The sequence below is a fragment of the Pseudophryne corroboree genome, chromosome 1 (assembly GCF_028390025.1).
Source record: "Pseudophryne corroboree isolate aPseCor3 chromosome 1, aPseCor3.hap2, whole genome shotgun sequence".
In the NCBI taxonomy this organism is placed as follows: domain Eukaryota; kingdom Metazoa; phylum Chordata; class Amphibia; order Anura; family Myobatrachidae; genus Pseudophryne; species Pseudophryne corroboree.
In genome coordinates this window covers 942,747,135-942,774,280 of record NC_086444.1, presented here as the reverse complement: position 1 = coordinate 942,774,280, position 27,146 = coordinate 942,747,135, and the positions used below count along the sequence as shown (strand labels likewise).

Genomic DNA, 27,146 nt, shown 5'->3' with positions numbered 1-27,146 from the left:
TACCTAATAAATATATTATCTACCTGTCCGGCTGCAGTACTAGTGATATTATATATACATACATATATATATATTGATTTCATCTCATTATCATCCAGTCTATATTAGCAGCAGACACAGTACGGTAGTCCACGGCTGTAGCTACCTCTGTGTCGGCACTCGGCAGTCCATCCATAATTGTATACCACCTACCCGTGGTTTTTTTTTTCTTTCTTCTTTGTACATACTACTATAGTATAGTAGCTTACTGTAGCAGTCTGCGGTGCTGCTGAGCTGACAGTGTCCAGCAGGTCCGTCATCAGTCATCATTACCTAATAAATATATTATCTACCTGTCCGGCTGCAGTACTAGTGATATTATATATACATACATATATATATTGATTTCATCTCATTATCAATCATCCAGTCTATATTAGCAGCAGACACAGTACGTTAGTCCACGGCTGTAGCTACCTCTGTGTCGGCACTCGGCAGTCCATCCATAATTGTATACCACCTACCCGTGGTTTTTTTTTTTCTTTCTTCTTTGTACATACTACTATAGTATAGTAGCTTACTGTAGCAGTCTGCGGTGCTGCTGAGCTGACAGTGTCCAGCAGGTCCGTCATCAGTCATCATTACCTAATAAATATATTATCTACCTGTCCGGCTGCAGTACTAGTGATATTATATATACATACATATATATATATTGATTTCTTCTCATTATCATCCAGTCTATATTAGCAGCAGACACAGTACGGTAGTCCACGGCTGTAGCTACCTCTGTGTCGGCACTCGGCAGTCCATCCATAATTGTATACCACCTACCCGTGGTTTTTTTTTTTTCTTTCTTCTTTGTACATACTACTATATAGTATAGTAGCTTACTGTAGCAGTCTGCGGTGCTGCTGAGCTGACAGTGTCCAGCAGGTCCGTCATCAGTCATCATTACCTAATAAATATATTATCTACCTGTCCGGCTGCAGTACTAGTGATATTATATATACATACATATATATATATTGATTTCATCTCATTATCATCCAGTCTATATTAGCAGCAGACACAGTACGGTAGTCCACGGCTGTAGCTACCTCTGTGTCGGCACTCGGCAGTCCATCCATAATTGTATTCCACCTACCCGTGTTTTTTTTTTTTTCTTTCTTCTTTGTACATACTACTATAGTATAGTAGCTTACTGTAGCAGTCTGCGGTGCTGCTGAGCTGACAGTGTCCAGCAGGTCCGTCATCAGTCATCATTACCTAATAAATATATTATCTACCTGTCCGGCTGCAGTACTAGTGATATTATATATACATACATATATATATATTGATTTCATCTCATTATCATCCAGTCTATATTAGCAGCAGACACAGTACGGTAGTCCACGGCTGTAGCTACCTCTGTGTCGGCACTCGGCAGTCCATCCATAATTGTATACCACCTACCCGTGGTTTTTTTTTTCTTTCTTCTTTGTACATACTACTATAGTATAGTAGCTTACTGTAGCAGTCTGCGGTGCTGCTGAGCTGACAGTGTCCAGCAGGTCCGTCATCAGTCATCATTACCTAATAAATATATTATCTACCTGTCCGGCTGCAGTACTAGTGATATTATATATACATACATATATATATATTGATTTCATCTCATTATCATCCAGTCTATATTAGCAGCAGACACAGTACGGTAGTCCACGGCTGTAGCTACCTCTGTGTCGGCACTCGGCAGTCCATCCATAATTGTATACCACCTACCCGTGGTTTTTTTTTTCTTCTTTGTACATACTACTATAGTATAGTAGCTTACTGTAGCAGTCTGCGGTGCTGCTGAGCTGACAGTGTCCAGCAGGTCCGTCATCAGTCATCATTACCTAATAAATATATTATCTACCTGTCCGGCTGCAGTACTAGTGATATTATATATACATACATATATATATATTGATTTCTTCTCATTATCATCCAGTCTATATTAGCAGCAGACACAGTACGGTAGTCCACGGCTGTAGCTACCTCTGTGTCGGCACTCGGCAGTCCATCCATAATTGTATACCACCTACCCGTGGTTTTTTTTTTTTCTTTCTTCTTTGTACATACTACTATATAGTATAGTAGCTTACTGTAGCAGTCTGCAGTGCTGCTGAGCTGACAGTGTCCAGCAGGTCCGTCATCAGTCATCATTACCTAATAAATATATTATCTACCTGTCCGGCTGCAGTACTAGTGATATTATATATACATACATATATATATTGATTTCATCTCATTATCATCCAGTCTATATTAGCAGCAGACACAGTACGGTAGTCCACGGCTGTAGCTACCTCTGTGTCGGCACTCGGCAGTCCATCCATAATTGTATACCACCTACCCGTGGTTTTTTTTTTCTTTCTTCTTTGTACATACTACTATAGTATAGTAGCTTACTGTAGCAGTCTGCGGTGCTGCTGAGCTGACAGTGTCCAGCAGGTCCGTCATCAGTCATCATTACCTAATAAATATATTATCTACCTGTCCGGCTGCAGTACTAGTGATATTATATATACATACATATATATATTGATTTCATCTCATTATCAATCATCCAGTCTATATTAGCAGCAGACACAGTACGTTAGTCCACGGCTGTAGCTACCTCTGTGTCGGCACTCGGCAGTCCATCCATAATTGTATACCACCTACCCGTGGTTTTTTTTTTTCTTTCTTCTTTGTACATACTACTATAGTATAGTAGCTTACTGTAGCAGTCTGCGGTGCTGCTGAGCTGACAGTGTCCAGCAGGTCCGTCATCAGTCATCATTACCTAATAAATATATTATCTACCTGTCCGGCTGCAGTACTAGTGATATTATATATACATACATATATATATATATTGATTTCATCTCATTATCATCCAGTCTATATTAGCAGCAGACACAGTACGGTAGTCCACGGCTGTAGCTACCTCTGTGTCGGCACTCGGCAGTCCATCCATAATTGTATACCACCTACCCGTGGTTTTTTTTTTCTTTCTTCTTTGTACATACTACTATAGTATAGTAGCTTACTGTAGCAGTCTGCGGTGCTGCTGAGCTGACAGTGTCCAGCAGGTCCGTCATCAGTCATCATTACCTAATAAATATATTATCTACCTGTCCGGCTGCAGTACTAGTGATATTATATATACATACATATATATATTGATTTCATCTCATTATCAATCATCCAGTCTATATTAGCAGCAGACACAGTACGTTAGTCCACGGCTGTAGCTACCTCTGTGTCGGCACTCGGCAGTCCATCCATAATTGTATACCACCTACCCGTGGTTTTTTTTTTTCTTTCTTCTTTGTACATACTACTATAGTATAGTAGCTTACTGTAGCAGTCTGCGGTGCTGCTGAGCTGACAGTGTCCAGCAGGTCCGTCATCAGTCATCATTACCTAATAAATATATTATCTACCTGTCCGGCTGCAGTACTAGTGATATTATATATACATACATATATATATATTGATTTCATCTCATTATCATCCAGTCTATATTAGCAGCAGACACAGTACGGTAGTCCACGGCTGTAGCTACCTCTGTGTCGGCACTCGGCAGTCCATCCATAATTGTATTCCACCTACCCGTGTTTTTTTTTTTTTCTTTCTTCTTTGTACATACTACTATAGTATAGTAGCTTACTGTAGCAGTCTGCGGTGCTGCTGAGCTGACAGTGTCCAGCAGGTCCGTCATCAGTCATCATTACCTAATAAATATATTATCTACCTGTCCGGCTGCAGTACTAGTGATATTATATATACATACATATATATATATTGATTTCATCTCATTATCATCCAGTCTATATTAGCAGCAGACACAGTACGGTAGTCCACGGCTGTAGCTACCTCTGTGTCGGCACTCGGCAGTCCATCCATAATTGTATACCACCTACCCGTGGTTTTTTTTTTCTTTCTTCTTTGTACATACTACTATAGTATAGTAGCTTACTGTAGCAGTCTGCGGTGCTGCTGAGCTGACAGTGTCCAGCAGGTCCGTCATCAGTCATCATTACCTAATAAATATATTATCTACCTGTCCGGCTGCAGTACTAGTGATATTATATATACATACATATATATATATTGATTTCATCTCATTATCATCCAGTCTATATTAGCAGCAGACACAGTACGGTAGTCCACGGCTGTAGCTACCTCTGTGTCGGCACTCGGCAGTCCATCCATAATTGTATACCACCTACCCGTGGTTTTTTTTTTTTTTCTTCTTTGTACATACTACTATAGTATAGTAGCTTACTGTAGCAGTCTGCGGTGCTGCTGAGCTGACAGTGTCCAGCAGGTCCGTCATCAGTCATCATTACCTAATAAATATATTATCTACCTGTCCGGCTGCAGTACTAGTGATATTATATATACATACATATATATATATTGATTTCTTCTCATTATCATCCAGTCTATATTAGCAGCAGACACAGTACGGTAGTCCACGGCTGTAGCTACCTCTGTGTCGGCACTCGGCAGTCCATCCATAATTGTATACCACCTACCCGTGGTTTTTTTTTTTTCTTTCTTCTTTGTACATACTACTATATAGTATAGTAGCTTACTGTAGCAGTCTGCAGTGCTGCTGAGCTGACAGTGTCCAGCAGGTCCGTCATCAGTCATCATTACCTAATAAATATATTATCTACCTGTCCGGCTGCAGTACTAGTGATATTATATATACATACATATATATATTGATTTCATCTCATTATCATCCAGTCTATATTAGCAGCAGACACAGTACGGTAGTCCACGGCTGTAGCTACCTCTGTGTCGGCACTCGGCAGTCCATCCATAATTGTATACCACCTACCCGTGGTTTTTTTTTTCTTTCTTCTTTGTACATACTACTATAGTATAGTAGCTTACTGTAGCAGTCTGCGGTGCTGCTGAGCTGACAGTGTCCAGCAGGTCCGTCATCAGTCATCATTACCTAATAAATATATTATCTACCTGTCCGGCTGCAGTACTAGTGATATTATATATACATACATATATATATTGATTTCATCTCATTATCAATCATCCAGTCTATATTAGCAGCAGACACAGTACGTTAGTCCACGGCTGTAGCTACCTCTGTGTCGGCACTCGGCAGTCCATCCATAATTGTATACCACCTACCCGTGGTTTTTTTTTTTCTTTCTTCTTTGTACATACTACTATAGTATAGTAGCTTACTGTAGCAGTCTGCGGTGCTGCTGAGCTGACAGTGTCCAGCAGGTCCGTCATCAGTCATCATTACCTAATAAATATATTATCTACCTGTCCGGCTGCAGTACTAGTGATATTATATATACATACATATATATATATTGATTTCATCTCATTATCATCCAGTCTATATTAGCAGCAGACACAGTACGGTAGTCCACGGCTGTAGCTAATTCTGTGTCGGCACTCGGCAGTCCATCCATAATTGTATACCACCTACCCGTGGTTTTTTTTTTCTTTCTTCTTTGTACATACTACTATAGTATAGTAGCTTACTGTAGCAGTCTGCGGTGCTGCTGAGCTGACAGTGTCCAGCAGGTCCGTCATCAGTCATCATTACCTAATAAATATATTATCTACCTGTCCGGCTGCAGTACTAGTGATATTATATATACATACATATATATATATTGATTTCATCTCATTATCATCCAGTCTATATTAGCAGCAGACACAGTACGGTAGTCCACGGCTGTAGCTACCTCTGTGTCGGCACTCGGCAGTCCATCCATAAGTATACTAGTATCCATCCATCTCCATTGTTTACCTGAGGTGCCTTTTAGTTGTGCCTATTAAAATATGGAGAACAAAAATGTTGAGGTTCCAAAATTAGGGAAAGATCAAGATCCACTTCCACCTCGTGCTGAAGCTGCTGCCACTAGTCATGGCCGAGACGATGAAATGCCAGCAACGTCGTCTGCCAAGGCCGATGCCCAATGTCATAGTACAGAGCATGTCAAATCCAAAACACCAAATATCAGTAAAAAAAGGACTCCAAAACCTAAAATAAAATTGTCGGAGGAGAAGCGTAAACTTGCCAATATGCCATTTACCACACGGAGTGGCAAGGAACGGCTGAGGCCCTGGCCTATGTTCATGGCTAGTGGTTCAGCTTCACATGAGGATGGAAGCACTCAGCCTCTCGCTAGAAAACTGAAAAGACTCAAGCTGGCAAAAGCACCGCAAAGAACTGTGCGTTCTTCGAAATCCCAAATCCACAAGGAGAGTCCAATTGTGTCGGTTGCGATGCCTGACCTTCCCAACACTGGACATGAAGAGCATGCGCCTTCCACCATTTGCACGCCCCCTGCAAGTGCTGGAAGGAGCACCCGCAGTCCAGTTCCTGATAGTCAGATTGAAGATGTCAGTGTTGAAGTACACCAGGATGAGGAGGATATGGGTGTTGCTGGCGCTGGGGAGGAAATTGACCAGGAGGATTCTGATGGTGAGGTGGTTTGTTTAAGTCAGGCACCCGGGGAGACACCTGTTGTCCGTGGGAGGAATAGGGCCATTGACATGCCTGGTCAAAATACAAAAAAAATCAGCTCTTCGGTGTGGAAGTATTTCACCAGAAATGCGGACAACATTTGTCAAGCCGTGTGTTGCCTTTGTCAAGCTGTAATAAGTAGGGGTAAGGACGTTAACCACCTCGGAACATCCTCCCTTATACGTCACCTGCAGCGCATTCATAATAAGTCAGTGACAAGTTCAAAAACTTTGGGTGACAGCGGAAGCAGTCCACTGACCAGTAAATCCCTTCCTCTTGTAACCAAGCTCACGCAAACCACCCCACCAACTCCCTCAGTGTCAATTTCCTCCTTACCCAGGAATGCCAATAGTCCTGCAGGCCATGTCACTGGCAATTCTGACGAGTCCTCTCCTGCCTGGGATTCCTCCGATGCATCCTTGAGTGTAATGCCTACTGCTGCTGGCACTGCTGTTGTTGCTGCTGGGAGTCGATCGTCATCCCAGAGGGGAAGTCGTAAGCCCACTTGTACTACTTCCAGTAAGCAATTGACTGTCCAACAGTCCTTTGCGAGGAAGATGAAATATCACAGCAGTCATCCTGCTGCAAAGCGGATAACTGAGGCCTTGACAACTATGTTGGTGTTAGACGTGCGTCCGGTATCCGCCGTTAGTTCACAGGGAACTAGACAATTTATTGAGGCAGTGTGCCCCCGTTACCAAATACCATCTAGGTTCCACTTCTCTAGGCAGGCGATACCGAGAATGTACACGGACGTCAGAAAAAGACTCACCAGTGTCCTAAAAAATGCAGTTGTACCCAATGTCCACTTAACCACGGACATGTGGACAAGTGGAGCAGGGCAGGGTCAGGACTATATGACTGTGACAGCCCACTGGGTAGATGTATGGACTCCCGCCGCAAGAACAGCAGCGGCGGCACCAGTAGCAGCATCTCGCAAACGCCAACTCTTTCCTAGGCAGGCTACGCTTTGTATCACCGCTTTCCAGAATACGCACACAGCTGAAAACCTCTTACGGCAACTGAGGAAGATCATCGCGGAATGGCTTACCCCAATTGGACTCTCCTGTGGATTTGTGGCATCGGACAACGCCAGCAATATTGTGTGTGCATTAAATATGGGCAAATTCCAGCACGTCCCATGTTTTGCACATACCTTGAATTTGGTGGTGCAGAATTTTTAAAAAAACGACAGGGGCGTGCAAGAGATGCTGTCGGTGGCCAGAAGAATTGCGGGACACTTTCGGCGTACAGGCACCACGTACAGAAGACTGGAGCACCACCAAAAACTACTGAACCTGCCCTGCCATCATCTGAAGCAAGAAGTGGTAACGAGGTGGAATTCAACCCTCTATATGCTTCAGAGGTTGGAGGAGCAGCAAAAGGCCATTCAAGCCTATACAATTGAGCACGATATAGGAGGTGGAATGCACCTGTCTCAAGCGCAGTGGAGAATGATTTCAACGTTGTGCAAGGTTCTGATGCCCTTTGAACTTGCCACACGTGAAGTCAGTTCAGACACTGCCAGCCTGAGTCAGGTCATTCCCCTCATCAGGCTTTTGCAGAAGAAGCTGGAGACATTGAAGGAGGAGCTAACACGGAGCGATTCCGCTAGGCATGTGGGACTTGTGGATGGAGCCCTTAATTCGCTTAACAAGGATTCACGGGTGGTCAATCTGTTGAAATCAGAGCACTACATTTTGGCCACCGTGCTCGATCCTAGATTTAAAGCTTACCTTGGATCTCTCTTTCCGGCAGACACAAGTCTGCTGGGGTTCAAAGACCTGCTGGTGACAAAATTGTCAAGTCAAGCGGAACGCGACCTGTCAACATCTCCTCCTTCACATTCTCCCGCAACTGGGGGTGCGAGGAAAAGGCTCAGAATTCCGAGCCCACCCGCTGGCGGTGATGCAGGGCAGTCTGGAGCGACTGCTGATGCTGACATCTGGTCCGGACTGAAGGACCTGACAACGATTACGGACATGTCGTTTACTGTCACTGCATATGATTCTCTCACCATTGAAAGAATGGTGGAGGATTATATGAGTGACCGCATCCAAGTAGGCACGTCACACAGTCCGTACTTATACTGGCAGGAAAAAGAGGCAATTTGGAGGCCCTTGCACAAACTGGCTTTATTCTACCTAAGTTGCCATCCCACAAGTGTGTACTCCGAAAGAGTGTTTAGTGCCGCCGCTCACCTTGTCAGCAATCGGCGTACGAGGTTACATCCAGAAAATGTGGAGAAGATGATGTTCATTAAAATTAATTATAATCAATTCCTCCGTGGAGACATTGACCAGCAGCAATTGCCTCCACAAAGTACACAGGGAGCTGAGATGGTGGATAATCTGTGAGGAGGGGGATGTACACGGTGATATATCGGAGGATGATGATGAGGTGGACATCTTGCCTCTGTAGAGCCAGTTTGTGCAAGGAGAGATTAATTGCTTCTTTTTTGGTGGGGGTCCAAACCAACCCGTCATTTCAGTCACAGTCGTGTGGCAGACCCTGTCACTGAAATGATGGGTTGGTTAAAGTGTGCATGTCCTGTTTATACAACATAAGGGTGGGTGGGAGGGCCCAAGGACAATTCCATATTGCACCTCTTTTTTCTTTCATTTTTCTTTGCGTCATGTGCTGTTTGTGGAATGTTTTTTGGAAGGGCCATCCTGCGTGACACTGCAGTGCCACTCCTAGATGGGCCCGGTGTTTGTGTCGGCCACTAGGGTCGCTTATCTTACTCACACAGCTACCTCATTGCGCCTCTTTTTTTCTTTGCGTCATGTGCTGTTTGGGGAGGGTTTTTTGGAAGGGCCATCCTGCGTGACACTGCAGTGCCACTCCTAGATGGGCCCGGTGTTTGTGTCGGCCACTAGGGTCGCTTATCTTACTCACACAGCTACCTCATTGCGCCTCTTTTTTTCTTTGCGTCATGTGCTGTTTGGGGAGGGTTTTTTGGAAGGGCCATCCTGCGTGACACTGCAGTGCCACTCCTAGATGGGCCCGGTGTTTGTGTCGGCCACTAGGGTCGCTTATCTTACTCACACAGCTACCTCATTGCGCCTCTTTTTTTCTTTGCGTCATGTGCTGTTTGGGGAGTGTTTTTTGGAAGGGCCATCCTGCGTGACACTGCAGTGCCACTCCTAGATGGGCCCGGTGTTTGTGTCGGCCACTAGGGTCGCTTATCTTACTCACACAGCTACCTCATTGCGCCTCTTTTTTTCTTTGCGTCTTGTGCTGTTTGGGGAGGGTTTTTTGGAAGGGCCATCCTGCGTGACACTGCAGTGCCACTCCTAGATGGGCCCGGTGTTTGTGTCGGCCACTAGGGTCGCTTATCTTACTCACACAGCTACCTCATTGCGCCTCTTTTTTTCTTTGCGTCATGTGCTGTTTGGGGAGGGTTTTTTGGAAGGGCCATCCTGCGTGACACTGCAGTGCCACTCCTAGATGGGCCCGGTGTTTGTGTCGGCCACTAGGGTCGCTTATCTTACTCACACAGTTACCTCATTGCGCCTCTTTTTTTCTTTGCGTCATGTGCTGTTTGGGGAGGGTTTTTTGGAAGGGCCATCCTGCGTGACACTGCAGTGCCACTCCTAGATGGGCACGGTGTTTGTGTCGGCCACTAGGGTCGCTTATCTTACTCACACAGCTACCTCATTGCGCCTCTTTTTTTCTTTGCGTCATGTGCTGTTTGGGGAGTGTTTTTTGGAAGGGCCATCCTGCGTGACACTGCAGTGCCACTCCTAGATGGGCACGGTGTTTGTGTCGGCCACTAGGGTCGCTTAGCTTAGTCATCCAGCGACCTAGGTGCAAATTTTAGGACTAAAAATAATATTGTGAGGTGTGAGGTATTCAGAATAGACTGAAAATGAGTGGAAATTATGGTTTTTGAGGTTAATAATACTTTGGGATCAAAATGACCCCCAAATTCTATGATTTAAGCTGTTTTTTAGTGTTTTTTAAAAAAAACACCCGAATCCAAAACACACCCGAATCCGACAAAAAAAATTCGGTGAGGTTTTGCCAAAACGCCGTCGAACCCAAAACACGGCCGCGGAACCGAACCCAAAACCAAAACACAAAACCCGAAAAATTTCAAGTGCACATCTCTAGCATTAACCCTTGGTGCACACTGGAGTTGTGTTTTTTGTCACTACCCAAAACTTCTAATACAGGGTAGCATTAACCCTATATTGATGCACACTAGTGCCCGCAAAAAGATTTTGGTATGAGCCACCATTACTATAAGCACAGTGATTTGTTAGTGTGTAAAAAAAAAAAAAAATCTAAAAAAAGAAATAAACAATGAAAAAATTGCATGTGTTCAGGGCCAAGCCATGCCACGGAATGAATAATATAAACACTGTGAGTCGATATGGATCACGATCAATCGATGGAAGAGCAGCAACCAAGTATTAGTGGCTGATGCCAGTCATGATGATCATGATAGTAGTACTTCAGCATCTACTAAAGCCAGTGATCAAGGGCATAGAGGGTTTAAGAAAGGGCACCTGAAATCAAAACAATATTTCACAATACAGGGAAAGTTTACTGCCAAAAACAACATAAAATTGGCAATATGGCAATCACCACACGCAGTGGCAAGGAAAAGTTAATGGTTGTAGAACTGCTGTCAAGTATGTTTGTCTGAATTTGCAAGCATGGGAGTGTTTGGTCAATTTTTCAAGCACGGAAATTTACCAAAGTCAAAACATGGGAGCATTGGCTCAAATAGGTTTTCAAAACATGGGTGTTCTGTAACCACAAATATAATCAAATACACCGTCGGACAAACTCTGGAGTACTTTTCATAGAAAACAACAGAACACAACAACAGAACACAGAAATTTACCTAGAATCGTATTTGCAAGCGCACCTGCGAATTGTCCAAACTTAACCCAAAATAGAAGTTTCAAAAGCACCACCTCACCAGCAGGGTGTTTGCAAAATCCCTCATGACAATACTTTGTCAATACGAAATGTTTTGAGAGACTGGTACTGAATCATATTAAATCTTTTTTCTCTGCCGAGTTTGACCCATTCCAGTTTGCTTACAGACAAAATCGATGCACTGATGATGCGATTATTTCACTGTTGCACTTTACTTTGTCTCACTTGGAAGAGAGTAATTTTTACGTTAGGATTTTATTTGTTGATTTTAGTTCAGCTTTTAATACAGTGATTCCAGTGTCCTTGATAAATAAATTATCTGCACTAGGCCTCAATTGTTTTACTTGTAATTGGATTTTAGCATTTTTGACAAATCGCCCTCAGGTGGTCAAAATGGGTAGTATTAGGTCTGTAGAAGCACAAATTAATACAGGTGTACCCCAGGGTTGGGTTCTCAGTCATTTTTTATATTCACTGTTCACTCATGACTGTGTATCAGCGGATGCATCAGTCAAATTGATTAAATTTGCGGATGATATTGCCGTAGTTGGGTTAATTAGTGGCGATGATGAGCTGGCGTATAGGACGGAAGTTGCGAAGCTAGTCGATTGGAGTAATGAAAATCATTTATTTTTAAATAGTGGGAAGACAAAAGAACTGATTATTGATTTTAGGAGAAGGCAGCCGCTGAAGTCACCAGTGGTTGTTGGTGATCAGGACGTGGAAATGGTTACTTCATTACGGTTTTTGGGCATTCAGATTTCGTCACGTTTGACTTGGTCTGAGCACCTGTTACTGATAGGAAAAAAGGCTCAACAACGACTTTTCTTCCTGTGGCGTTTAAGGGCTGCAGGTGTTGGCGCTCAGACCATGTTAAATTTTTACAGGTGCTCGATAGAGAGCATACTTAGTTATGGGATTGTGGCATGGTATGGAGGCTGCACTTTAAAAGATCGATGGGCATTAGAAAGGATAAGGAAAACGGCAAGTAAAATCATTGGTATACCGTTGCCTAGCTTTGATGATTTGTATAGGTGTAGGGTTTTAAGCAAAGCCAGGTGCATTTTACTAGATAGCGCGCACCCTTTTAGTATGCTTTTTGATAAACTTCCATCGCGAAAGAGGTTTCGTACTTTGTTAACTCGTACCAACCGGTTTAGGGTTAGTTTCATCCCATCTGCTGTACGTATGCTAAATGAATGATTTATTTTTATGTTTGTTTTATGTTGTCGCCTGCTACTACTTGATGCTCTGTACAATGTAATTTCGTCTGTCAACTTGCTTTGGCTGATGACAATAAACTTGAACTTGAACTTGAACTTACAATAAAACATTTCTCATTTACACAAAAAAAGATTGCGCATAACCAATATACTTATCATAAATCAACAAAAATAAAAGTTCCCAATAATTTTGAATTACAATAACCATACATGTTCATTTTACAGTAGTTTTAACTTAATAAAACTATATAAACACAGGTCCTTTTTGTGTGTTATTTTTAAATGTGAAGATGTTGTGACATTCTTTTTTAAATGGATTACCCATATAATTTTTTTAAATAAATATACATATATCTTGCCCATAGATACTTAAAAACGTAAATACGTAAATGGGTTTTGTAGTCATGAAGCACAAAAAATGTACAAAAAACAACAACATTTATTTCAAGCAAACCTTTCTTTGGCAACATTTACACATAAATGAAAAGATAGCATTTTTCATAAGAAATTACTTCAATAACAACGTACACAATGGTGTATGTAAATTTGCACACACACAAAAAAAAAAGTGTGTAACACAAAATAAAATTGTTTTCTTTTTCCCCCAGATTAGAATTGTGAGGGCCTGCAGTTACTTGCACTCCTGCCTCGCTGGACCTGCTGAGACCCACCTCTGGTTTGGGCTGTATGTTGGGGCGGTGTATTTGCAGGTGCTGTCTGCTGAGGTGCTATCTGACTGCTCTTGTTTTCCCAAATTCTTCACGGTCCCTGAAAGTTGTGTATGTCATTGGTTTGGGAATCCAAGAACTTGAGGAAATTGGCATGGAATCGATTGTTTTATTGCTGCTTGAAAATCAAGGTGTCATGGTATCTATTGTTTGAGACCCATTTGTAGGCCAAGGTGCTTGAAATGTCCGAAAGATGGACGGTTCAACCTCTGTGCCATTCTGATTAAGGTGGTGATTTAACGGACTTGTAGTTCTCTAAATAAAGCCTCTCCTGTGAAGGGTAGGCCTTCCATGCCTTTCCTGGAGTCCGCGTCGGCAGTCCACTGGCGTAGCCATAAGCCTCTGCGTGCTGATACTGCCATAGCAGTGGTGCGTGCATTAAGCAAGCCTATTTCTGTTATGTCTTCCACCATAAAATTTGCAGAGGCCTGTATATGTTGCAGGAGTGAAATAATCTCCCCCTTAGGCAAGGTACCTAACCCCTCCATTAGGTAACCCAACCATTTTGTGATGGCCTTAGTAATCCACCCACATGCTATAGTGGGTCTCTGTGCCACCCCAGCAGCTGTATATAAAGATTTGAGTGTATTCTCAATTCTATGATCAGCCGTTTCTTTTAGGGAGGTTGCACCAGGGACAGGCAATACAATTTTCCATGACAGCCTGGTTACTGATAGATCCACTATTGGTGGATTTTCCCATTTTTTTTCTATCCTCTGGAGGAAAGGGAAAAGATGATATCAACCTTTTAGGGATTTAAAATTTCCTATCAGGATTAACCCACAGTTCCTCAAACAGGGTACTTAGTTCCTTTGACACAGGAAAAATGGCAGAGGATTTCTTTTTTACATTAAAAATAAGAATTTACTCACCGGTAATTCTATTTCTCGTAGTCCGTAGTGGATGCTGGGTACTCCGTAAGGACCATGGGGAATAGATGGGCTCCGCAGGAGACTGGGCACTCTAAAAGAAAGATTAGGTACTATCTGGTGTGCACTGGCTCCTCCCTCTATGCCCCTCCTCCAGACCTCAGTTAAGGAAACTGTGCCCGGAAGAGCTGACACAACAAGGAAAGGATTTGGAATCCAGAGTAAGACTCATACCAGCCACACCAATCACACTGTACAACTTGTGATAACCATACCCAGTTAACAGTATGAACAACAACTGAGCCTCAGTAACAGATGGCTCAGAACAAAAACCCTTTAGTGAAGCAATAACTATATACAAGTATTGCAGAAAATCCGCACTTGGGACGGGCTCCCAGCATCCACTACGGACTACGAGAAATAGAATTACCGGTGAGTAAATTCTTATTTTCTCTGACGTCCTAGTGGATGCTGGGTACTCCGTAAGGACCTTGGGGATTATACCAAAGCTCCCAAACGGGCGGGAGAGTGCGGATGACTCTGCAGCACCGCATGAGCAAACTCAAGGTCCTCCTCAGCCATGGTATCAAACTTGTAGAATTTTTCAAACGTGTTTGACCCCGACCAGGTAGCAGCTCGGCAAAGTTGTAATGCCAAGACCCCTTGGGCAGCCGCCCAAGAAGAGCCCCCTTCCTCGTGGAATGGGCTTTTACTGATTTAGGATGCGGCAGTCCAGCCGCAGAATGTGCAAGTTGAATCGTGCTACAGATCCAGCGAGCAATAGTCTGCTTAGAAGCAGGAGCACCCAGCTTGTTGGGTGCATGCAGGATAAACAGCGAGTCAGTATTTCTGACTCTAGCCGTCCTGGAAACATAGATTTTCAGGGCCCGGACTACATCCAGCAACTTGGAGGCCTCCAAGTCCCGAGTAGCCGCAGGCACCAGAATAGGTTGGTTCAAATGAAACGCTGATACCACCTTAGGGAGAAATTGGGGACGAATCCTCAATTATTATTATTATTATTATATCCTTTATTTATATGGCGCCACAAGGGTTCCGCAGCGCCCAATTACAGAGTACATATGCACATAATCAAAACAGGAAAACAGTGACTTACAGTTGAAGACAATATAGGACAAGTACAGGGCAACTAAGCATAACTACACCAGTAAACATAGAAATAAGTTCCAGGTGGCCAAAAACTGCGGGATCTGGGCAGTTGAGGATTATTAAAGTCAGAAAAGTATAAGCACATGAGGGAAGAGGGCCCTACTCGTGAGAGCTTACATTCTAAGGGGAGGGGTAGACAGACAGGGGTGACACAGATGGGGTACATAGAGAGCATGGAACAGAGGGTTAGGTTGAGATTTGGCTAGGTTTGGTAAAGAAATGGGTCTTAAGAGCCCGTTTGAAGTTTTGTAGAGAGGTGGAGAGTCTGAGGGGGAGAGGTAAAGAATTCCAGAGAAAGGGAGCAGCACGTGAAAAATCTTGGAGATAGGAGTGGGAGGAAGTAATCAGAAGACAGGAGAGTCGGCGTGCATTAGCAGAGCGAAGAGGACGGGTGGGAGAGTAAAGGGAGATAAGGTCAGAGATGTAGATGGGAGAGGAGTGGGTGAGAGCTTTGTAAGTGAGTGTGAGAAGTTTGAATTGGATTCTGAAAGGGAAGGGAAGCCAGTGGAGGGCCTGTAGGAGGGGGGAGGTAGACGTAGTGCGTTTGGTGAGGAAGATGAGCCGGGCAGCAGCATTGAGGATAGATTGGAGTGGAGAGAGGTAATTGTCAGGGAGGCCAGTTAGGAGGAGATTACAGTAGTCCAGTCTGGAAATAATCAGTGAGTGAATAATGATCTTAGTGGCATCCTGGGTGAGAAAAGGTCTGATTCTAGAAATGTTTTTGAGATGAAAATGACAGGTTTGTGAGAGGTGCTGAATGTGTGCTTTGAAGGAGAGGGAGGGGCCTGCCCTGTCCCTATGGAAGATCAGATAAGGGCTTTTACATGACAAAGCCGCCAATTCTGACACACGCCTAGCCGAAGCCAAGGCCAAATATATATATGACCACTTTCCACGTGAGATACTTCAACTCCACGTTCTGAAGTGGCTCAAAACAATGTGATTTCAGAAAATCCAACACTACGTTGAGATCCCAAGGTGCCACTGGAGGCACAAAAGGGGCTGAATATGCAGCACTCCCTTAACAACGTCTGAACTTCAGGCAGCGTCTTTCCTAGCCTTTAACAGCGTAGAAATCACTTCATCTGGAACGCCCTTTTCCGTTAGGATTCGGCGTTCAACCGCCAAACCATCAAACGCAGCCGCGGTAAGTCTTGGAACAGACAGGGCCCCTGCAGTAACAGGTCCTGTCTAAGAGACAGAGGCCATGGGTCCTCCGAGATCATTTCTTGTAGTTCTGGGTACCAAGTTCTTCTTGGCCAATCCGGAACTACGAGTATAGTTCTTACTCCTCTCTTACTTACTATCCTCAGTACCTTGGGTATGAGAGGAAGAGGAGGGAACACAAAAACCGACTGGTACACCCACGGTGTCACTAGTGCGTCCACAGCTATCGCCTGAGGGTCTCTTGACCTGGCGCAATACTTTTTTAGCTTTTTGTTGAGGCGGGACGCCATCATGTCCACCTGTGGCCGTTCCCAACGGTTCACAATCTGCGTGAAGACTTCTGGATGAAGTCCCCACTCTCCTCGGGTGGAGGTCGTGCCTGCTGAGGAAGTCTGCTTCCTAGTTTTCCACACCCGGAATGAACACTGCTGACAGTGTTAGCACGTGATACTCCGCCCATCGGAGAATCCTTGTGGCTTCTGCCAACGCCATCCTGCTTCTTGTGCCGCCTTGTCGGTTTACATGGGCGACAGCCGTGATGTTGTCTGACTGAATCAGCACCGGCTGGTTTTGAAGCAGGGGTTCTGCTTGCCTTAGGGCATTGTAAATGGCCCTTAGGTCCAGAATATTTATGTGTAGGGAAGTCTCCTGACTCGACCATTGTCCTTGGAAGTTTCTTCCCTGAGTGACTGCTCCCCAACCTCGGAGGCTTGCATCCGTGGTCACCAGGACCCAGTCCTGAATGCCGAATCTGCGGCCCTCGAGAAGATGAGCACTCTGCAGACACCACAGCAGAGACACCCTGGCCCTCGGGGACAGGGTGATCAGCCGATGCATCTGAAGATGCGATCCTCACTTGTCTAACAGGTCCAACTGAAAGTTCCTTGCATGGAACCTGCCGAAGGGAATTGCTTTGTAAGAAGTTACCATCTTTTCCAGGACTCGCGTGCAATGATGCACCGACACCTGTTTTGGTTTCAGGAGGTCTCTGACCAGAGATGACAACTCCTTGGCCTTCTCCCCCGGGAGAAACACCTTCTTCTGTTCTGTGTCCAGAAACATGCCCAATATCAGCAGATGTGTCGTAGGAACCAGCTGCGACTTTGGGATATTCAGAATCCAGCCGTGCTGTTGTAGAATTTCCTGAGATAGTGCTACTCCGATCAACGACTGCTCCTTGGACCTCGCCTTTATAAGGAGATCGTCCAAGTACGGGATAATTATAACTCCCTTCTTTCGACGGAGTATCCTCATTTTGGCCATTACCTTGGAACACACCCTCGGTGCCGTGGACAGACCAAACGGCAACATCTGGAATTGGTAATGGCAGTTCTGTACCACAACCTTGAGGTACTCCTGGTGAGGTAGGTAAATGGGGACATGTAGGTAAGCATCCTTGATGTCCAGTGATACCATGTAATCCCCCTCTTCCAGGCTTGCAATAATCGCCCTGAGCGATTCCATTTTGAACTTGAACTTCCTTATATAAGCGTTCAAGGATTTCAAATTTAGAATGGGTCTCACCGAACCGTCTGGTTTCGGTACCACAAACATTGTGGAATAGTAACCCCGTCCCTGTTGAAGGAGGGGAACTTTTATTATCACCTGCGGGAGGTACAGCTTGTGAATTGCCGCCAGTACTACCTCCCTGTCCTGGGGAGTAGCTGGCAAAGCTGATTTGAGGTAACGGCGAGGGGGAGACATCTCGAACTCCAGCTTGTATCCCTGAGATACCACTTGTAGAACCCAGAGATCCACCTGTGAGCGGACCCACTGGTCGCTGAAGTTCCGGAGACGGGCCCCCACCGCACCTGGCTCTACATGTGGAGCCCCAGCGTCATGCAGTGGACTTAGTGGAAGCAGGGGAGGATTTTTGTTCTTGGGAACTGGCTGTATGGTGCAGCTTTTTCCCTCTACCCCTGTCTCTGGGCAGAAAGGACGCGCCTCTAACCCGCTTGCCTTTCTGAGGCCGAAAGGACTGTACTTGATAATACAGTGCTTTCTTAGGCTGTGAGGGAACCTGAGGTAAAAAAGTCGACTTCCCAGCTGTTGCTGTGGATACGAGGTCTGAAAGACCATCCCCAAACAATTCCTCACCCTTGTAAGGCAAAATTTCCATGTGCCTTTTAGAATCAGCATCACCCGTCCACTGCCGAGTCCATAATACTCTCCTGGCAGAAATGGACATCGCATTAATTCTAGATGCCAGCCGGCAAATGTCCCTCTGTGCATCTCTCATATATAAGGCTACGTCTTTAATATGCTCTATGGTTAGCAATATAGTGTCCCTGTCAAGGGAATCAATGTTATCAGACAGGGAATCAGACCACGCTGCTGCAGCACTGCACATCCATGCTGAAGCAATAGCAGGTCTCAGTATAGTACCTGAGTGTGTATACACAGACTTCAGGATAGCCTCCTGCTTTCTATCTGCAGGCTCCTTTAAGGCGGCCGTATCCTGAGACGGCAGTGCCACCTTTTTTGATAAGCGTGTGAGCGCCTTGTCCACCTTAGGGGATGTCTCCCAGCGTAACCTATCCGTAGGCGGGAAAAGGTACGCCAGTAGTAACCGTTTAGAAATTACTAGTTTCTTATCTGGTGTTCCCCACGCTTCTTCACACAATTCGTTTAACTCATCAGATGGGGGAAAAGTCACTGGCTGCTTTTTCTCCCCAAACATAATACCCTTTTTTGTGGTAACCGGGTTAATGTCAGAAATGTGCACACATTTTTCATTGCCGTAATCATGCATCGGATGGCCCTAGTGGATTGTATATTTGTCACATCCTCGTCGACACTGGAGTCAGACTCCGTGTCGACATCTGTGTCGACATCTGAGGTAGTGGGCGTTTTTGAGCCCCTGACGGCCTCTGAGATGCCTGGGCAGGCGCAGGCTGAGATGCCGGCTGTCCCAAAGCTGCGTCATCGAACCTTTTATGTAAGGAGTTGACACTGTCGGTTAATACCTTCCACATATCCATCCACTCAGGTGTCGGCCCCGCAGGGGGCGACATCACACTTATTGGCACCTGCTCCGCCTCCACGTAAGCGTCCTCATCAAACATGTCGACACAGCCGTACCGACACACCGCACACACACACAGGGAATGCTCTGACTGAGGACAGGACCCCACAAAGTCCTTTGGGGAGACAGAGAGAGAGTATGCCAGCACACACCACAGCGCTATATAAACAGGGATTTACACTAACAAAAGTGAATTTTCCCTATAGCTGCTTAATATACTCAGTTTGTGCCTAAATTTAGTGCCCCCCCTCTCTTTTTTACCCTTTGAGCCTGGAAACTGCAGGGGAGAGCCTGGGGAGCTGTCTTCCAGCGGAGCTGTGAAGAGAAAATGGCGCCGGTGTGCTGAGGGAGATAGCCCCGCCCCTTCTTGGCGGACTTCTCCTGCTTTTTTATATACTTTTATGGCGGGGGATTATGCACATATACAGTTTATTAGACTGTATTATGTGCTTTTTGCCATGTAAGGTACTCTTAATTGCTGCCCAGGGCACCCCCCCCCCCAGCGCCCTGCACCCATCAGTGACCGGAGTGTGTGGTGTGCATGGGGAGCAATGGCGCACAGCTGCAGTGCTGTGCGCTACCTTAATGAAGACCGAAGTCTTCAGCCGCCGATTTCCTCCGGTTTCTCCCGTCTTCTGGCTCTGCAAGGGGGACGGCGGCGCGGCTCCGGGAACGGACGATCGAGGTCGGGCCCTGTGTTCGATCCCTCTGGAGCTAACGGTGTCCAGTAGCCTAGAAGCACAAGCTAGCTGCAAGCAGGTAGGTTTGCTTCTCTCCCCTAAGTCCCACGTAGCAGTGAGTCTGTTGCCAGCAGATCTCACTGAAAATAAAAAACCTAACAAATACTTTCTTTTCTAGAAGCTCAGGAGAGCCCCTAGTGTGCAACCAGCTCGGGCCGGGCACAGATTCTAACTGAGGTCTGGAGGAGGGGCATAGAGGGAGGAGCCAGTGCACACCAGATAGTACCTAATCTTTCTTTTAGAGTGCCCAGTCTCCTGCGGAGCCCGTCTATTCCCCATGGTCCTTACGGAGTACCCAGCATCCACTAGGACGTCAGAGAAATAAGATTCCTCAGTCTCCTCTGTCACCTTATCAGGGATATGCAGCACCTCTCTAATAACAGCATCTATTCCCTGTGACAGAGTAGCCTCCCCCACCTCTGCATCCACCTCCCCCTCATCAATGTCTGACCCCTCATCATCAGAGTCAGACTGCTTGATATGGGCCAAAGGACCTTTTTGCGGATAAATGGCAGGGAACTGAGACACCGGTTTGGGTACAGAGTCTCTGTTCATAAACTCAGTCATTGATTGTCTTAAGCATTGCGTCTCTTTCTCATTGCGGGACAATTTAGTGGAAATATTGGAGATCATTCCCCTAATGGAATCCAGCCAAGCTGGTTCTACCCCACTAGCCTGGGAGGGTGCACTGCATTGAGTACACTGTAGTGAACCCCCTGGAGAAGAGGAACACTGTGCCTTACAAGAAACACACTCTTTGTCTGACATACTGTGACAGTGACAGCACACACACACACACACACACACACACACACACACACACACACACACACATGAACAGATTAAAAGCCCAATTAACCCACAAAAAGCCCTTCAAGAAAGACACAGAGATAGCCTGGAGCCAGCACAAACTGAGCCGGGAAGCAGACTAAGTACCCAGATTGGGGACTTAGTACACTAGTAAGCACTCCCCCCCTGATATGACCCCCTGGTACCGCTGAGGTAATCTGGAGTCTCTCCGGAGGAGCTGCGCGTCTCTGTCAGTCAGCATCTGTGTCCACTGCAGAGAAAATGGCGCTGGTGAGCTGCTTGATCCACTCATAGTGAAGCCCCGCCCCTACAATGACGCGCTGTTTCCTGCTTTTTTTATACTGGCTGAGGTAATTTTTTAAAGTTTAAAATGGAGTCAGTCACCTTTAAAGTCTGTAATGCCAGTCTGAGTACTGTGTACTTAGACTCAGTTCACTCCCTCAGAAGCGGTGCATCTGCATTGTGTACTAAGTCCCGAGACTTCGTCACCCTCGTAGAAGCCGTGTGTCTCTGTACCCTCATGCCGCCATAATGGCCAGTGACCCGCTAACCGGGACGCCGGCTTAGTACTCACCACTCTTCTTTCTTCTGGCTTTGTTAGGGGTGGCGGCATGCTGCTGGAATGTACGCTTGCCATTCTGGGGCGTGCAAATAGTTCCCTCAGGAGGTAGTGTCCTGTCAGCGGGGAACAGGACCGTTAACCCTTCAAGAGGTTGGGCCATCCTCCCCCCTAAGTCCCACAAAGCAGGCAGGCTGGTGCCTGAAAATAATAAACAGATAAAATAATTGCAGAAAACTCTTCAGGAGCTTCCATGCGACATGACCGACTCCTCCGGGCACATTTTCTAAACTGGGTCTGGTGGGAGGACATGGAGGGAGGAGCCAGCACACACTATCAAATTCTTGAAGTGCCCAAGGCTCCTAGTGGACCCGTCTATACCCCATGGTACTAAATGGATTCCCAGCATCCTCTAGGACGTAAGAGAAATTATGGTGATGAGATTCAGTCATGGAGCTGAGTGGGGTTCTGGAAAGGTGAGGAACTTCTCCACAGAAACCAACTCTGAATAGCAGAAAGCAGAGAAAAGCCCTGTTTTCCGCAAAACAGGACTTTTCTCTGCTTCATGAATATGTCTCATTTAGGGTACCCCTAAATGTCAGCAGGTTTTGCTTCCTTGAAGCTCAGCTCTGCATCAGGGGTCTCCTTACAGTTAGGATTCATCACAGTTCTTCCTGTCTCACCCCAACCCTCTTTCTCTGACTGGGCAAATCACCAGATATGTATCACTCCGCCTCTCTTTCTCTGACAGTACAAATCGCACTAAGTTGTAGTACCCTACCTTCTCTAACACTGCAAATAACAGGAGTCAACCAATAGTTTCACAATATAGTTCCAATAGCTGTTATTCAAAGGCATGTGCCACTTCTGAATCCCAGCTTTCTCCTTGTGCTGGCTCTGTTAAGTGATTCCCCAACATGGGGGTAACAGTATTACACAATCACATACAGTTATTTCTCCTGGTTATCTCCCTTAACACCTCTGTTTGTGAGTTCAGTGTTCCCTTCACATTCAATCTTTCGCATATTGTACAGAGGTACAAGCAGACTTCTAGAAGGAGTCGCTGGAATGCTGGAACACAAAGATATCCATTAACTAGGAACCAGTAGGTTAGGCAAATTCCAGACAGAGGAAGTGCACGGAAGCCATTGCTCAAGAGCACAAAATAAGGGTTGACTGACAGCACTCAGGTGAACACAGTGGCAGCAATGAAGAAAATTCAATATGGCAGCACTCATGTGCCAGCACTGCAATGTGAGATGCTGAAACACCTGCTGGCTGATGATGGCAGGAAAGAGTAGCAGTTCAGTCTACACCGCGGCAAGGGAAAGAGAGAGGGTTTTTTTTTTATCTCTCTCCACTTTACCTCTTTCCAAGCTTTGATACATATGCCCCATGGACTAAGGCAGGGATCATATATGCCAAGAAGCTAGTGTGTTCTTCTGGGTTTCTTAAGTTTTAGGAAGTTCATGCAAAATGGGACCCGCTTAATATTGGGATTTGATGGTACTTTTTATCTGGGGATGCAGTTCACAAAGCTGTACAGTGAGAACTGACAACTGAGTTCCTATGTGTCTGCATAAACTACTCCATACACCTTCTGTTTGACATATACAAATAGGTAATTGCCTAAATTCACTAAACACTGGAAGAGAGATCTGGGGTGTGGTATGGTTGGAGATGAGAATTGGACTAGTATATTCAACACAAACTTAGCCTGTTGTAATTTATCCTATGATTATGCCTTTAATGTGAAATGTACAATAGTTGTATTATTTTATAGACAAGACTATTTCTTGATTTTGGGAGAAAACAAAGCAGATAATATGAATGCAAAGATAAGCATATAACAGGTGACCATTGATAAACACTGAACAATGAATTACAAAATAAGTATATGATTGTTGCACTACATTATATAGTATAACTTACCCTGATAACAAATTGATGGTGATTATATACACGGTCACGAGATGCATTTATTGTTGGGAAGCAAAGTTAAAATAATGCTGCTATCCAGGTATGTCATCTTGATGTAAGCAACTCTGATGGGACATCTTCCAACATTACATCTAGAAGCTGAGGCTTCCTACAGTATTCTGTGTTAAAAGATAATACCATGACTGTTAATAAACATGTTAGGATATGAACATTGGGGGTCATTCCGAATTGATCGCTCGCTAGCTACTTTTAGCAGCCGTGCAAACGCATTGTCGCCGCCCACTGGGGAGTGTATTTTCACTTTGCAGAAGTGCGAACGGTTGTGCAGCAGGGCGCCTGCAAAATCATTTTGTGCAAAACAAGACAAGCCCTGTAGTTACTCTTCGTGTGCGTTGATTTTAACGATGGAGGGGCGGCTTTTGATGTCACACACCTGCCCAGCGTTCGCTCAGCCACGCCTGTGTTTTCCCCGACACGCATGCATTTTTCTAAACACTCCCTATAAACGGTCGGTTGACACCCAGAAACGCCCACTTCATGTCAATCTTCCTGCGTTCGGCCATGTGACTGAAAGCTTCACTAGAACCTGTGCAAAACTACAAAGGACTTTGTACCCGTATGTCGCGTATGCGTATTGCGGTGCATACGCATGCGCAGAAATGCCAATTTTTAGCCTGATCGCTGCACTGCGAACGACAGCTAGCGATCAACTCGGAATGACCCCATAGTACTTTCACTAAGACTGTCAATAAATCACATAAGATTATAACAAATATTCTGGTAATTGATGCGCAGGTCACATCCGTTAACAAATGGCTTCGATAGGTTTTCTCTTTACTCTGATTTCTTACATTTAGAGAAAAATTGCGATAGTTGTCAATTTGTCAACCTTTGGGTGAACACATATATATCTCCGAAACCTAATGAGCATGATTTAAACTTGTGAGACAAAACACAATCAACACTGGTAACAGGATGATTAGTAAGGGAAAATGTACAGTACTTCTTAATGTAGGTCATTTATGATGTGCTCTGGATGCAATGATCTCAGGACAAATTACATTCTACAAGAGCATGTACCCAGTTTTGAACCAATGCAGTGATTTCTACGTGAAGTTTGTATCTTCTGAATCAGCACATTTTCACTGACTGCAATCTAGGCACACCCATATTGCTTTGTACATATATTTAAATAAGCCTCTGGGGGAAAGATTGTAACATTCCTGGGGCATTCCTAAGGTAGTGCGACCACAGAGGGTTTTTCTCACCACCAAGTTTGTGTGTGAGGTGTAACTGTTACCTTATCGAAGCATAAACCACCTTCAAGCAGAAATTAATATTTTGGGGCAGATTTAACAATGAGTGATATTCTTGCCATCACTCGTTCCAAATGATAAATGGTTATGGCTAAATCCAAGTGGACTAAAGGACCTCTGATGCCACCAGGGGGTGGAGCATTGTCAGAGCATGGAACCCGAAATGTACCCCCACAGGCTTGCTTTGCTCGCTATTTATATATATATATATATATATATATATATATTTATATATATATATATATATATATATATATATATATATATATATAGCTTTCCAATGTAGGCGGCGCTCGGATTGTAGACAATGACACAGGTTGATGTCAACGTTCAAAGTCATTTAATACCTCGTCGTCAGGATATACAAGTGAATACAGACAACCCTTAAATAGGGTAAAGAACCACGTGATTTACTGCAGCTGTTCAGGTGCGGTAGGGAACGCAATTAAAATACGTCTCCACCTCCTGAGCAGCTGTAGATAACAAATAATATGAGGACCGGATAATCCAGAAAAACACATGTGACTAAACCACGAATAGTTTGATAATAACATACAGACTAATGTGATAATAAAGACAATATGTAAAAAACATAAAAAAAGAAGAAAAGAAAAAGAAGAAAAAACGACTGCTGCATAATACACTATTGTGCGACTGATATGACTAGTAATTATATCTTAAAAGTACATACAATGCATTCTAATAAAGCACTATATATTAGTATATATACTAATTTGAGTTCAACATATAAATACAGATATGAGTTCAACATATAGATACAATAATACTCACTAAAGGAAACGATACAGAGTGAGGCTCACATTAGACCCAGGGATTCGTTTAAACCGCCCGGGGCCAAAGTGGCAAGTTCATGGATCAACTTACACTCGCGTTTTAAGAGAATCATTGATCTATTTCCCCCTCTCAGACTGGCTGGCAGATGGTCAATTATCGTGTAACGTATAATCCAACAGGACCCTTAGGGAGAGAATAGCTAACCACAAGTCTTCTATCAGATCAGCAATTGCCTCGGGCCATAGTGACCAGCCAGTGGCACGGCACTTTATGCAAGCTCGACATAGTATAGCATCTCTACGTTACACGATAATTGACCATGTGCCAGCCACTCTGAGAGGGGGGAATAGTAGAGATGTGCACCGGAAATTTTTTGGGTTTTGTGTTTTGGTTTTGGGTTCGGTTCCGCGGCCGTGTTTTGGGTTCGACCGCGTTTTGGCAAAACCTCACCGATTTTTTTTTGTCGGATTCGGGTGTGTTTTGGATTCGGGTGTTTTTTTCAAAAAACACTAAAAAACAGCTTAAATCATAGAATTTGGGGGTCATTTTGATCCCAAAGTATTATTAACCTCAAAAACCATAATTTACACTCATTTTCAGTCTATTCTGAATACTCACACCTCACAATATTATTTTTAGTCCTAAAATTTGCACCGAGGTCGCTGGATAACTAAGCTAAGCGACCCTAGTGGCCGACACAAACACCTGGCCCATCTAGGAGTGGCACTGCAGTGTCACGCAGGATGTCCCTTCCAAAAAAACCTCCCCAAACAGCACATGACGCAAAAGAAAAAAAGAGGCGCAATGAGGTAGCTGTGTGAGTAAGCTAAGCGACCCTAGTGGCCGACACAAACACCTGGCCCATCTAGGAGTGGCACTGCAGCGTCACGCAGGATGTCCCTTCCAAAAAACCCTCCCCAAACAGCACATGACGCAAAGAAAAAAAGAGGCGCAATGAGGTAGCTGTGTGAGTAAGCTAAGCGACCCTAGTGGCCGACACAAACACCTGGCCCATCTAGGAGTGGCACTGCAGTGTCACGCAGGATGTCCCTTCCAAAAAACCCTCCCCAAACAGCACATGACGCAAAGAAAAAAAGAGGCGCAATGAGGTAGCTGTGTGAGTAAGCTAAGCGACCCTAGTGGCCGACACAAACACCTGGCCCATCTAGGAGTGGCACTGCAGTGTCACGCAGGATGTCCCTTCCAAAAAACCCTCCCCAAACAGCACATGACGCAAAGAAAAAAAGAGGCGCAATGAGATAGCTGTGTGAGTAAGATAAGCGACCCTAGTGGCCGACACAAACACCGGGCCCATCTAGGAGTGGCACTGCAGTGGCACGCAGGATGGCCCTTCCAAAAAACCCTCCCCAAACAGCACATGACGCAAAGAAAAAAA

The 27,146-nt window shown here is 44.8% G+C and overlaps 1 protein-coding gene across 9 annotated transcripts in view; it reads right to left on the bottom strand.

Annotated features, from left to right (window-relative positions):
- LOC134918777 (interleukin-15-like) overlaps positions 1-27,146 on the bottom strand; it is a 205,975-nt gene that overhangs the window by 50,651 nt on the left and 128,178 nt on the right. For 6 of the 9 annotated variants that reach the window (XM_063920391.1, XM_063920395.1, XM_063920390.1 and 3 more), the window contains one exon: positions 23,631-23,797. The exons of the other annotated variants lie outside the window; for them this stretch is intronic. Coding sequence is in view for 2 of the 6 variants with exons in the window: in XM_063920398.1 (XP_063776468.1) it covers positions 23,631-23,677 (47 nt within the window). In the remaining 4 variants the exon portion in view is untranslated. The remainder of the gene's footprint in view (positions 1-23,630; positions 23,798-27,146) is intronic. 9 annotated transcript variants of the gene reach the window in all.